This window comes from Mustela nivalis (assembly GCF_964662115.1).
Source record: "Mustela nivalis genome assembly, chromosome: 5".
Lineage (NCBI taxonomy): Eukaryota > Metazoa > Chordata > Mammalia > Carnivora > Mustelidae > Mustela > Mustela nivalis.
In genome coordinates, this window is record NC_139024.1 from 9,251,594 (window position 1) to 9,265,330 (window position 13,737).

The following is a 13,737-nucleotide window of genomic DNA, read 5'->3' on the forward strand; positions in this document are numbered from 1 at the left end:
ACTTCCCACAAGACTCACTTTGTTTCTATCTGCTCTTACTTGCCTTTCTTTAAAACTGTAGTTGATACACCATCTTCTGTTAGTTATAGGTGTATAACATAGTGAATTGACATTATGTACATTATAAAATGCTCACCACGGTATGCTAGTTAACTGTCACATATAACATTATTACGGTATGACTGACTACATGCCTTATGCTGTCCTCTTTCTACAGTCCTTATTTCTTTTTAAAAAGAGTTTAAATGGATTCTCATATGGAATAAGGCACAAATAAAGCAATTTTTTTTTTAAACAAAAGAACATTTTCCCTGATGGGAAAGGAAAATGTGACTGAAGAAGTTTAAACACAGAGAAGATAAAGCTTGTAGTGCAACATTCCCCCTTCCCATTTGGTTATTTCTAATCTTCTACATGTGGGGTTTGAACTCATGACCCTGAGATCAACACCTGAGCTGAGATTAAGAGTTGGACCCTTAACCAACTGAACCACTCAGGCGCCCCAAACTCTCTATACTTTAAAAAAACTGTATTTTTAGGGAAATGCAAACTGTAGCTTACGCCAATGTAACATAGTGCTCTTCCCCTTCTTCACCAGTACAGCTGGCCAGGATGCAGATACTAAATGCACAGACATAAATATTACCAAAGCCCTACCTTGGCATATTTATCTAGGTAATCAAGTTTCTAATTAGAATAGAACAAACCATACCCACACCACAAAATCCCACATTAACAGGAACAAGCAAAAGCCCTAGGTTCAACTCGTAAGGCATATTCCATTATATTCTTACTGTAGTAAATTGGTATTAAAAGGGTAGGAAAACCAAGTACATTTTAATGTAGGATAATAAAAGCCAAATTACAGACAACCAGTGAATTTTTCTTTCTTTCTTTTTTTTTTTTTTTTAAATTCTAGGGTACATGAACAGGGGGGGAAAACAAACAAGAAAATCAGGGACTTTTTTCTGAACAAATGACATCACAGTTTTTCCCATGATATGCGCCCAAGCCAGGAAGTCTCATCTGTCCCACAGGACACTGAATGGTGACAGTCTCACATTTGTTACTTGTAATTCCTATGTGGTCAATATTGAGTATCTTCACTTCTGGGTAAGAGAAAAAGCATTTTGGTCCATTAATTCACCTACTCGCTCCTGGAGGACGTTAACCAACTCTGCGATAACAAAGACATGAGTGTCATCAATGTCTTGAATGATGAACTTCTTCCCTAAGGCATTTGATTCGTCCAAGTACAGCAGAAACTGCTTCATGGCAGGGTCACTGCAGAAAGAAACACATAACGACACACTGTGCTGTCAAATTACACCTGAGCAATTAGAATTGGGCATGCGGGATTTTTAGGGCAACTGTAAAAATTCTAAATTGTTACTCAACTCCGTACTTCCTGTCTCAAGCATTAGACTTTTAGAGAAAGAGGCCAATGATGAGATTTTAAAAGATTAATTTGTCACTGACAAGTGAAAAAGTAATGTTCAGAGTTTTGCAGTTATTAGGGCCTAGAACCACAGCTCCCTTAACTGATACAAAAAATGAATTTCCTTACTTGCCTATGACCATTATATCTAAGAAGTCAACAGACTTTTACTATCTTGCCAGGGAATAATTAATTGACAAAACCAGTTAAACAGTCACTGTGATAAAGCAGGGTGATAGCAAAAGTCAATCTCAGCTTTATTACTTGTGACCTTAACATGTACTTAAACTCTAACGCCACAAAATAAGCCTACATAACAGACTGTTTGAGAAATTAAAGGAAAATAATGCCAGGGATAGTATTTTGGCTTGCAGCAGGTTCTCAAGTTCTTTTTCTTCATTAAAATTCTGAACTTTTAAAGTTTAAACTATCACTCAGAATCTTTAAAGGAAATTCTACCAAAATCTTCTTGAGAATACTGAGCTCAAAGAAGAGACATAATTTAATTATATTTATTTGTGATTTTTAGTTTGGAATGAGTAGAGAAAGTCCCATGGAAAAGAGGGATACAATTTCTAGGATTTACATGGGGTGTCTGGGTGAGTCAGTTGGTTAAGTGTCCAACACTTGATTTCAGCTCAGTTCATTAGCTCAGGGTCCTGGGATCAAGTCCCTTGTTGGGCTCTGTGCTCAGTGGGGAGTCTGCTTTCGGATCTCTCTCTCTGCCCCTCCCCTCGCTCTCCCCTGCCTCTGTCTCAAATAAATAAATCTAAAAAGAAAAGAAAAGAAAACCCTATTTCTAGAATGTACCCAAACATATCTCTGTCAAAAAAAACCCGAATCACAACAAAGACAGTCTCTAGACCCAATATAATGTACAACGATGTAGTTAGCAACAGATGAAAACAAAAATGTCAAGTTGCATATAGTTTTTTTAAATCTTAGAGAACATGTAACTTTACAAAATCTTATTGTTTCTTAAGGAATGACATCAGTTACAAAGATGACAATTCAAAAGAGGTCATTGTAATTTCCTGAAAGCATTAAAAACAAGTTTAACGTCTTTTAAGTACAAATTAGGCATAAGTGAAGCTAACAAAGGTAAAGGATTTCAAGCACTACATGAGTATGGTTCATGGTATATTAACTATTAATAAAATCAAATCTTCCTGAAAAGATGATTTTTTAAATTATTTCCAGTAACTTAACCATTACAGTGATTTTATTAACTGACTACACCATAAAATGATGTGAATAAATAAGTCTGCACACATCAGAATTGACACAATTTTATTTTTTTATTTTTTATTTTTTTTTAAGATTTTATTTGTTTATTTGACAGACAGATCACAAGTAGACAGAGAGGCAGGCAGAGAGAGAGAGAGGGAAGCAGGCTCCCTGCCATGCAGAAAGCCCGATGTGGGACCCGATCCCAGGACCCTGAGATCATGACCTGAGTTGAAGGCAGCAGCTTAACCCACTGAGCCACCCAGGCACCCAGAATTGACACAATTTTAAATTTAGTTTCTAGTATGCCTGTCATAGGTAGGTTCAGAACACCTAGGTTATGCTTGTCCACTTAGGTTTGGCAAAATCCAGTCATATTTTATTGTTGCAGAATTAGAATGACCACTCTAATGTGCAGAATTGATTGGTTCAGAAGTAAATTTGCTCCTTTAAGCTTTATTCGTGCATTCAATAAATATTTACTGAGCACCTGGATGTGCTAGGCAATATCCTGGTCCTGGGTATTCGGCAGTGAACAATACAATTCGCAATCCTCTCTGCTACGGAGCTTACATTTTACCGGTAGGACTATGATAAACACACACACACGTGCGTGCGAGCAGCAGGGAAGTCGGACGAGAAATGGCAGTGATGAAAGTGAAAGGGTCCTGTAAGTTTAAATGGGGGAGGCAGGGAAGGCCTTTCCAAGCAGCGGTATCTGAACAAACAGGAGGAGGGAGGAAGTAAGGTGTGTGGTGACTCAGGCGAGAACATCCTAGGCAGAGTGAACAGTAAGGCTGTGCAGGCTGGAGAGGGGTGACCAAAGGGGACAGAAGTGGGAGGTGAGGTCAGAAAGTTAGCTGTAGCTGGGCCAGATCCCAAAGGGCCTTGGAGGTGATTTTATCAAGTGTGGCTTTTACTGAGTGACATGATTTAACTTACAGACTGACTTCAATTTTAGACGTAAGGATCATGCTGCCTGCGGGGATAAGAAAAGCCTGGGGGTAGCGGAGGCAAGGGCGGAAGCAGGGAGACTGATTAGAAAGTGACTGTAGTGGGGCGCCTGGGGGGCTCAGTGGGTTAAACCTCTGCCTTCGGCTCAGGTCGCGATCTCAGGGTCCTGGGACTGAGCCCCACATCGGGCTTCCTGCTCCGTGGGGAGCCTGCTTCCCCGCCCCCCTTCTCTGCCTGCCTCTCTGCCTGCTTGTGATCTCTGTCTTCAAATAAATAAATTAACCTTAAAAAAAAGAAAGAAAGAAAGAAAGTGCTTGTAGTGACCCAGGCAAGAGATGACCATGGTTTGGACCTACGTGGTAAAAGTGAGATGATGAGTAAGTACTTGGATTCTAGACATATGTTGAATGTAAAGGCAACATAATATGCTGAGACTAGACCCCAGCTTTGAAGGAGAGGAATTAGGAGACTCCCAACATTTTTGGTCAGAGCAAATGAAAAAGTGGAGTTGCCTTTTACGGAGACGAGGAGGAAGTAGGAGGAACAGGTTTGCTGGGAAGATCTGGGTTTTAGGCATGTTACATGCGAGATGCCTCCTGGCACCCAAGAGAAGAAACCGAGTAGGAAGGTGGATATACAATTCTGGATTTCGGCAGCCAAGTCCAGACTGAAGAGAAAGAGTCAGTCATCAAGCCCTGACGAGGGAGTGAACATAGCTACAGAGAAAAGACCAGGGACCAAGCCCCAGACTCCCTGATATAAAAGGTTAGGAAGAAATGGACAATCAGCAAAGTAGACTATAAAGCAGTGAGACTGAGGTAGGAAGGAAACCCTGAGTCCTGGAAGATAAGTGAACAAAGGACCTTCCGGAAGAGGAAGTGGTCCACTGGGTCAGGGACTGGGAACAGGCACAGTAAGGTAAGGACTGAGACCTAAGTGCCAGGGGGACTCACATTCGTGCTTTGAATCAGCATGTTGGTGTTTTCAAAATTTTTGCCATTTACATACTATCTTTGCTCATTTAGCACCCCTTGTAACACCGGAGTTATACATTACTTACTATTTTTCTTTAAATTGCCTTTAAATCAACTTTTAAACGACCTCGCCTGGCATGAATCACCAGTCATCCCAATGCGTTTTCATCCTCAAATAAATCAAACTGGTCATATAAAAACAATTTGTGTCCTCCCCCTTTCCCCCCCTTTTTAAGATTTTATTTATTTATTTGACAGAGAGATCACAAGTAGGCAGAGAGGCAGGCGGGGGTGGGGTGGGGTGGTGAAGCAGGCTCCCCGCTGAGCAGAGAGCCCGATGTGGGGCTCGATCCCAGGACCCTGAGATCATGACCTGAGCTGAAGGCAGAGGCTTCACCCACTGAGCCACCCAAGCGCCCCTCTCCTCCTCCCTTCTGTGTTCTACTGCGAACCATCTTGAACCCCAGCGCCATTCCCCATACCTGGGGAAACCTGCTCACTGACAAAGGAGATACTTAGAAAGCGACTGGCTGGTGAGACACTGAAGTAGCTTCTTCCCTTCTTCATACCCTCAGTTCAACGTTTTTTTGTTTGTTTGTTTATTTGACAGACAGAGATTACAAGTAGACAGAGAGGCAGGCAGAGAGAGAGAGAGAGAGGGAAGCAGGCTCCCTGCTGAGCAGAGAGCCCGATGCGGGACTCGATCCCAGGACTCTGGGATCATGACCTGAGCCGAAGGCAGCGGCTTAACCCACTGAGCCACCCAGGCGCCCTCAGTTCAACTTTTTGAAAGGAAACAGCAATTTGTGACTGGATTCTCAAGCATGTACCTGAAATATAATTTATAATGATTCAAAATGACAAAATTTAAGGGACTTTTATCATGAAACATTGAGGGAACTGGAGTATCTTGCCTGAATACAGGGCTATTTACTCTACTTCTTCATGAAGAGTCCACGGGAGAACCTGCTGGTAAGAAAGAAAAACAAAACCAAGTGCTCACAGACATACTTGGTTGAAGTCCTGGGTTCAGGGTTAGTGAGCAAGGGAAATATGTCTTGGTCCTGGAGATGTGAAAGTAGGAATCAATCGACTCCTTCCTACAGAACCTGAATAAAACTCCTATAATACATGATTCGAAAAAGTATTACACCACAATGGCTCTACTAGGATGATGTAGTTTGCTGTCCAACAGATCACAGACTTCACCGGTCACCTGCACAAAATTGTCAGCACGGTCCGTCCCGTCAGAATGATGATCTCAGCTCAATCAACGGTAAACTATCCTTCCTGAAAATAATTAGCTAACAAGAATAGCTACTTAAAAATCTTAAAAGTATTTTTCCAAATTCTGTATGCCCTGAGAAAAGAATGTTTTAGAAAACTGTTATCAAACAATGAAATAAAATGGCTTTGTTTGCTTAAGTTTATTTCCTTCTTACGAGCATTTTCCAAAGTGTTTCTGGAATAAGCCTATTGTCCAGCTTGAGATATAGGTACCTTTACTAGGACATAACATACTGTAGATGGCTCACAGGGGACATTGAGCTAACCAAAGTAATAGTCTCAAGTTCCCAATATGACATACACTAGGTTTACTGTCAGAAAGATATGACACTAAAGACAGCACTGGACTCAGCCTAACTCCAAGCCCCAGCTCAGTCAACCAATATGCATGATATATAAAAATCACTAAACCTCTCCATGTCTTAGCGTCCTAGACAGTAAGATGGAGACAGTGCCACTTATACTGGAGGGTTGCTGGATTGGAGAATACATCTAAAAACACTTTGCTCAGAGCAGATACTCAAATGAAGAGCAATTAAAATGCCTAGAGTTTTGGGGTGTGTGGGAGGATACAGGCAGAAAGGTTCAAATTACCTACTTCTATCCTTATTAAAGGATTTGCTGTTACAAAAAAAATTTTTTTACTAGTCTGTGTGTATGATATTCTAAGAAAATGCATGCACACTTTTTTTTTTTTTTGAAAATTTGCACAATAAAGGGGCGCCTGGGTGGCTTAGTTAGTTAAGTGTCTGCCTTATTATGATCCCAGGCTCTTGGGATCAAGCCCTTAGTCAGGCTCCTTGCTCAGCGGGGAGCCTGCTTTTCCCTCTCCCTGCCGCTCCCCCTGCTTATGCTGTCAAATAACGAAATAGAAAATCTCAAAAAATAAAAGTAAGAACTTAACACAATATTATGCTTAAGTTTTGTGTTAGACAGTCTATGTCAGGCTTACTAGCTTGGGCTCTGAAGCAGAACACTGTGGTTTACAATCCCATCTTAGCAGCTGTATAAGCCTGAGCAATTAATTTCTCTGTGCCTCAATTTCTGCATCTGTATAATGGGATACAAATACCTATATCTGGGCACCCAGGAGGCTCAGTCAGTTTGCTCAAAGTCTGCCTTTGGCTCAGGTCATGGTCTCTGGGTCTCAGATCAAGCCCAGTATCTGGTGCCCTGCTCAGCAGGGAGTCTGCTTCTCCCTCTGCCCACCCCTCCATCCATGTGCTTGCTTGCATGTGTGCTGTCTCTCAAATGAATAAAATCTTAAAAAAAAAAAAAATCTGCATCTCATAGGATTGTTGTGAGAACTAAATGAGTATTACCAAGGACTTAGGACAGTATCTGGTAAACACTCAGGGTCATCATCTTTATTTATCATTGTATTACACCATGTCATTATCCCTTATCCCTTAAAATGTTTTCAAATACTTTAATACCTACATTACTTAATTACAAAAATGTCACAATTCTTTTTTTTTTAAGATTTTATTTATTTGTCAGTGAGAGAGAGTGAGCACAGGCAGACAGAATGACAGGCAGAGGCAGAAGGAGAAGCAGGCTCCCTGCTGAGCAAGGAGCCTGATGTGGGACTCGATCCTAGGACGCTGGGATCATGACCTGAACTGAAGGCAGCTGCCCAACCAACTGAGCCACCCAGGAGTCCCTACAGTTCTTAATTTAATAACTCAACATTTCAACACTTCCATTCAACACCTGGTGCTTGTCACTCCAAGTGGCACTCCCTACGCTCCGTCATGTTTGATCTCTAGCATCAAGAGTCTATGTCTCGATTTGGCTCACACTTTCCCCTTTGTTTTGTTTCTTATATTCCACATGAGTGAAATCACATGGTTTTTGTCTTTCTCCGACCAACCTATTTTGCTTAGCATTATATCCTCAACTTTATTAGCACACTCAATTACGTTAAAGATTTATTTGAGAAAGAGAGCATCGTGTATACCAGTGCACTCAGAGACTCTCAAGCAGACTCCCAAATAAGCCGGGAACCCTGATGGAGCAGGCCTCGATCTCTCAACCCTGAAATCACAACCTGAGCTGAAACTAAGAGTCAGACCTGTAACCGACTGAGCCACCCCTCAATCTCCTACATTTTTTCCTGCAGTTCTGATCACTTCCTTAGGGTCACCTCTTTAGGATAAACTTCTAGAAATGGAATTATTGTGTTAAATCATATAGAAGCTCAAAATAACCTATTACAAATTGCTTTCTAGATCAGCCGTTTAAGACTATACCTCTGGGGCGCCTGGGTGGCTCAGCGGGTTAAGCCTCTGGCTGGGTTGTGATCTCAGGGTCCTGGGATGGAGCCCCAAGTTGGGCTCCCTGCTCACTGGGGAGCCTGCTTCCCATCTCTCTGCCTACCTGTGATCTGTCAAATAAATAAAATCAATCTTAAAAAAAAAAAAAAAAAGACTGCACCTCTATCATCCATACTGGTACCTTGGGCAGAGCCTGCTTTTTAAAAACTAAGACTGGAAGACAATAGTCACTTCATTTAAGAGCTATTTTGATGTAACTTGCCAAAAAGGGGGTCTGGCATACAAACCTTTTTGGTACTGAAACGTGAATCCAAGCTATCAGAACCTGTTCTTATCTCCACTATTATCATTGTGGTAACAGAGTTCTAATGGAACATTAATAACCCGAATTTACGCTGAGATTACATTCCTTGACTTAATTCTGTTGACAAAATTCATTCAATACACAAAATATTTACTAAATACCTGCTCTTCATACTAGACACTGTTCTGGGTGGCCAGGGAACTTCCGTGGGTACAGCCCTTCTAAGCAGCAGAGGCTCACAAGAGAGAGGTAAACGACGTGAAAGAGCAGAACAAAATGGTAGATGCTTTTGCCTTATTCTTATTTGCTTCTCATACACAATACAGGATTACAAGCCAAAGCTATAAGGGTAAGACTGGACTAATAATATTTTTCTCCAAATCCTTTGCTCTCATGTTGTAAACCGGCTGGAATTTGCACCTCTGCAACAAATCCTCCCTGCTGGAGCACTTGCCACACCACGAGGGTAACTGTCACCCGGGAGGTCTGTCCAGCACCTGCAATCAGACAGACGCTGTCCTGCACCCGCGGCCGCGACACTGCCGTGCTCGGCTAGATTTGGGAAAATGCTTGGTGTGAGGCTGGCAGCTGACATCGTGGATCCCAACAAAGAGGAAGGTTTCACCAATCTCATTTTGATATAAAAACTCCAATTTATAAACAAAAGAGTTTCAATTTAGCCTTAGATTTGGGTTTTCGATAAGCCTTGTGAGGAAAGCGTCTTCTTGGAACCCAGCACCTTGACTTTTCCAGCTCACTGACAGGTCTTAATGGCCGCTATCATAATCTGATTTATCTGCTTCATTACTAGAGACTTCAAATCTGTTAAAAGGAACTGATATGGAATTTAAATATGGCAATAAGTTAAGCCATCCTAAGACAGGTGTCAAAGTCAGACTCCCTTCCTGAAGGAAACACACGCCTGAAAAGAATCTTGCTGGCCGCTGGAACAGAATATGTGAACAGTACTATCTGTGCCGTGACAGATGACCTTGTACGGTGATGCGGCTAGAATCTGGAAGGAAAATAAGTGGAATGATAGAATAGTTTTAGGAGACTCGAGTAGTTTGCCTACGAACTTCAGACCTATCAAATTCTGTACTCCAGGGGCACCTGGGTGGCTCAGTGGGTTAAGCCGCTGCCTTCGGCTCAGGTCATGATCTCGGGGTCCTGGGATCGAGCCCCACGTTGGGCTCTCTGCTCGGCAGGGAACCTGCTTCCTCCTCTCTCTCTGCCTGCCTCTATGCCTACTTGTGATCTCTCTCTGTCAAATAAATAAAATCTTAAAAAAAAAAAAAATTCTGTACTCCAGTACACCTAGAGGCTCCATATAATCTATGGGGATTATGAGGTAATAAACATAATGATACTATGTTATTAAGTATCTTCTCCGGGCTCCTGGGTGGCTCAGGGGGTTAAGAGTCTTCTCTTTGGCATCAAATACAGACATGAGGGGAACTGAAGGACTCTTCCAGTTACCGTCCCAACATGTGCATCTGATTGTGGAGTCCCCACCAGCCCTGACCATGCACTTTATGGATCTGTCATTTCTCAGGCCTGAAGTCTTTTTGGAAGATTTAACCTTTGGGAAGACAGTTACCTTTTCAAAAAATTGTGCAGGCTACACTTCAGAACTCACCTTGAAGGAAAAAATTAAAGTTCTGCCAAGGGCACTGACTATCTGCAAAATAAAATTTTAGTGACCCTGGTGCAAAACAGTTCTCCATAGGAAAACCTGTGCTCAACCTTAAGCCAAGTAAGTGCTTCCCAAACTTTTAATGCTTCTTAACAAGTTCTTTCGCATATACAATTTTGATTTAGGAGATTTAGGGTGAGGTCTCAGATTTTGCATTTCTAACAAGTTTCAGATGATGCTGTTGTGGCTAGCCTGGGGTTACACAGAACAGCAAAGTGACAGAGGGCCATTAGAGCCCAGGCAGAATTCAGAGGTTTGATTACATGACAGCAAACCAGGCAGACAGCTCAGCCCATCAGGAAAGAAAACTTAACACCTCAGCTCCTCTTACAAATCTGTACTCTGTCCTCAGGGCTACCCTGAAGGCCTACCACTGCGATTTTAATGAGTCTCCTAGAGTTCTGCTCTTTAAAATGCAGTCCAGTCATCGTAATTTTTCAAATTAAAATACAGATTTAACACAATCCCTATCATTATTCCCAAAAGTATTATTTTCGAAACAGACTAAATTATTCTAAGTTTACTCTTGAAGAGGCAATAATGACAAAAGAATGGATGTGGGACAGGACTAAGGAAAGCAGCAAGGAGAATGAAACAATGTGATAAAAAAGAGATACCTATGATTAGAGAAAAGAATAAATGCAGTGAAATAATTGTTCAGCTAAAAAAATAAGCGTGAATTCAGATCTTTACCTAATATGGCTGTCCTCCTAACAGAGTCTAGATAAACAAAACTTAACACATCAACAAAAACTAAAATACAAAAATCTTACAAGAGAGAAGATTTATTAAATCCAGAGGTGAAGCTCAAACTGTGATATGACAAAGTTTTAAGAAAAAGAAAATATGAAAATTAGCGTAAAAGTCTTTTCTAAAAGAAAATAGCACATTGTTTTTAGATCTTATGGGATCTAGAGCCCTTCCCCTTGCCTTCCCAAGTGAACACCTCTCTAAGTACTTTTTTTTTTTTTTTAAGATTTTATTCATTCATTTGAGAGAGACAGCACAAGCAGGGAAGAGGTGCAGAGGGAGGGGGAGAAGCAGACTCCCCGCTGAGGAGGGAGCCCAATGTGGGGGTCTATACAAGGACCCTGAGATCATGACCTGAGCCAAAGGCAGGAGCTTAACCAACTGATCCACCCAGGCACCCCCTAAGCAGTTTATTCTTATCAACACGTGTTCTAGTCTCTCACATTAAAACCCTTACCATATCCTTCTTCAGCCATCTACCCGCTTCTCCATTCCTTTGCTCATTACTACAACAAAACTTCTCCAAAGAGACTTCTCACTTTTCCACTTCCTCACCTTCCTTTCCCTTCCCAAAGTGCTCCAATCTGACATCTATCTCACCTCTCCATGAAAACTCTCATTAAGGGGAGGGGCGCCTGGGTGGCTCAGTGGGTTAAGCCTCTCCGTCTTCGGCTCAGGTCATGATCTCAGGGTCCTGGGATCGAGCCCTGCATCAGGCTTTCTGCTCAGCAGGGAGCCTGCTCTCTCTCTCTCTCTCTGCCTTCTTGTGATCTCTGTCAAATAGATAAATAAATCTTAAAAAAAAAAAAAGAAGAAGAAGAAAAAAAAGAAAGAAATAGCTGACTTCCAATGTGTCATCTTAGTCCATCTCTCATCACCAGGGACTCACTTTTATAAAAGATTCCCTCTTAGCTTCCCTCCTACATCACTGGTTCTTTCCTTGTTATCTTTGTTGTGTCTATCCAAACACTAAATCTGCACGACTCAGTGCTGAGCACTTGAAATGTGGCCAGCCTGTGAGATGGGCTATGAAAGTAAACTCCACACTAGATTTTGAAGCCGTGGTATGGGGAAAGACAGCAAAATTTTGAAATCTTAGTATGAATTCTGAAGATTTAGAACATGTGGAAATATTCTGGACACAAGATTAAATAAAACATATTGCTTTCACCTGCTTCAATTTACTCTTAATGTGGCTAATAAAAAAGTTAAGACTACACATAAATATAATGTGATTCACATTATATTTCTATAAGACAACGCTGTTATACAAGCCAGAAGTATCCTATGGTTTGGGTTTGCTCCTTCCCCAGCCCTGCTATCACGAACAAGTGAAGACTGAGCAAGAACTGGTCCAGTAGTTCAGGTTTTTCGGACTGCGTGGTAACAAAGCCCAGTGTAGTTTGCTTTGAGAAATTCAATGCTGCCCATTAAGGTTTCTAGCTTCTCCTAGGAAATGTGCGCCTGGTTTAAGAAATCTTCAATTGGCTCTTGATTTTCTTACTCTTTTCAGGACTACAGCTTGTGATGGTGAAGACATAGGCAGACCTTAAAATTCTAGTCAATCTCCCTAATGGTTGGAGGACAATAACGAGCTCTGTTCCTCTAAAGAGCATTGATCTAAAAAATACACTGCCCTTGACCAAAATGGGTTGGAAATATGTCAACTACATCAACTGGACTAAGACACTGAAATCTGGCACCAGAAGAAAAGCTGCAACGAAATATGTCCCACTTGTTATGTAAGAAAAATGAAGCTGAGAATGCTGAAAGACTTGATTCATTTAGATCTTAAAACAAAACGAAAACATGGGTTTTAGAGGAGGTACACGTACATCAAGATTCAATATGGAGATTTAAATTTCATTAAGTATCAAAAGTACTAACCATTCTATTAGCACTCCTTTCAAGACGTTGACCATCTTTTCCCAGGCAGAAGATGCAGATGACCTTTAAAATGCTAATAAGAAAGGTAAGGTGACAATAAATTTTTAAAAATCAACTTCAATATACTTCAGATATTTGCCTCTTGAAATGAGACAAAATATTAAATGTCACGTTAAATATTTAAGTATGAAAAACAGAGGGCTAACATTAAGAAAACAAAGACATTCTGATTTCTAAAATTTAAAATGAGTCTATTGGACTATTAATGCAGAAATCTTACTTGCAAATGCTACACAAGTCAGTCCTAATGAAGGCAAGCAACCGAACTCTATGCCCGCGTACCCAATTCAACTTTAGAACATGAATCACAAGATTTCTTTTCCCGCCCCTTATAACGATAAAAGATAATATTCTGGGAGGCAGAAATCACAGAATGGGAGCTGTGAAAGGGATGGTGAGGTCGACCATCTCATTAGGGCGAAGAAACTGAGCTATAGCTCCGGGGGTGGGGGGTGGAGAGAGCGGAGCGGTCTCCCTATAACCACACTAGCTCAGGTTCCCCAGTGATCTGCCCAAGCAGGAACATATCCCACGCAGCGGACGCCAGCCTAACGCTTCAACTCGTGCACCTGGGCGCGAGCCATTACCTCCCGTAACAAAATCCGCGGTTCATTACAGCGGGACAGCCTCCAAGCCTCTTCAGGAAGGGCCCCGAGAGGTGCGGGACACCGCCCCCTACCCCGCACCTGGAGGACAGGCTTTTAGGTCTTTTCTTCCCCCTCCCCTCTTTCCTCGGGAGCCCTCGGTTTGCCACGCACCTCACTTTCCCCTCTCGCTGGGCGAGCCGACACCAAGACCCTCCAACCGCAGAACCAGCAGCGCTTCGGCCCTCGCCAAGGGTGGCTGCGCCGGCTACGTCATCGGTCAGCGACGCTCTTGTGGGT

General features: G+C 41.9%; 1 protein-coding gene across 1 annotated transcript; it reads right to left on the bottom strand.

Annotated features, from left to right (window-relative positions):
- Positions 1 to 876: 876 nt before the first annotated feature.
- On the bottom strand, positions 877 to 13,732 carry GTF2H5 (general transcription factor IIH subunit 5). Its single transcript, XM_082729588.1, has 3 exons — positions 13,612 to 13,732; positions 12,794 to 12,866; positions 877 to 1,284 (listed from the first exon to the last, which is right to left on the bottom strand). The coding sequence occupies exons 2-3, from the start codon at positions 12,826 to 12,828 to the stop codon at positions 1,104 to 1,106; spliced, it is 216 nt and encodes a 71-aa protein (XP_082585714.1). The 5' UTR covers positions 12,829 to 12,866; positions 13,612 to 13,732; the 3' UTR covers positions 877 to 1,103.
- Positions 13,733 to 13,737: the final 5 nt, after the last annotated feature.

Excerpts from the sequence above, each read along its gene's own strand:
- GTF2H5 (XM_082729588.1), bottom strand. The coding sequence starts at position 12,828 with ATGGTCAACGTCTTGAAAGGAGTGCTAATAGAATG. Across the intron at positions 1,285-12,793 it reads AAAGGAGTGCTAATAGAATG|TGACCCTGCCATGAAGCAGT; the intron begins GTTAGTACTTTT and ends TTCTTTCTGCAG.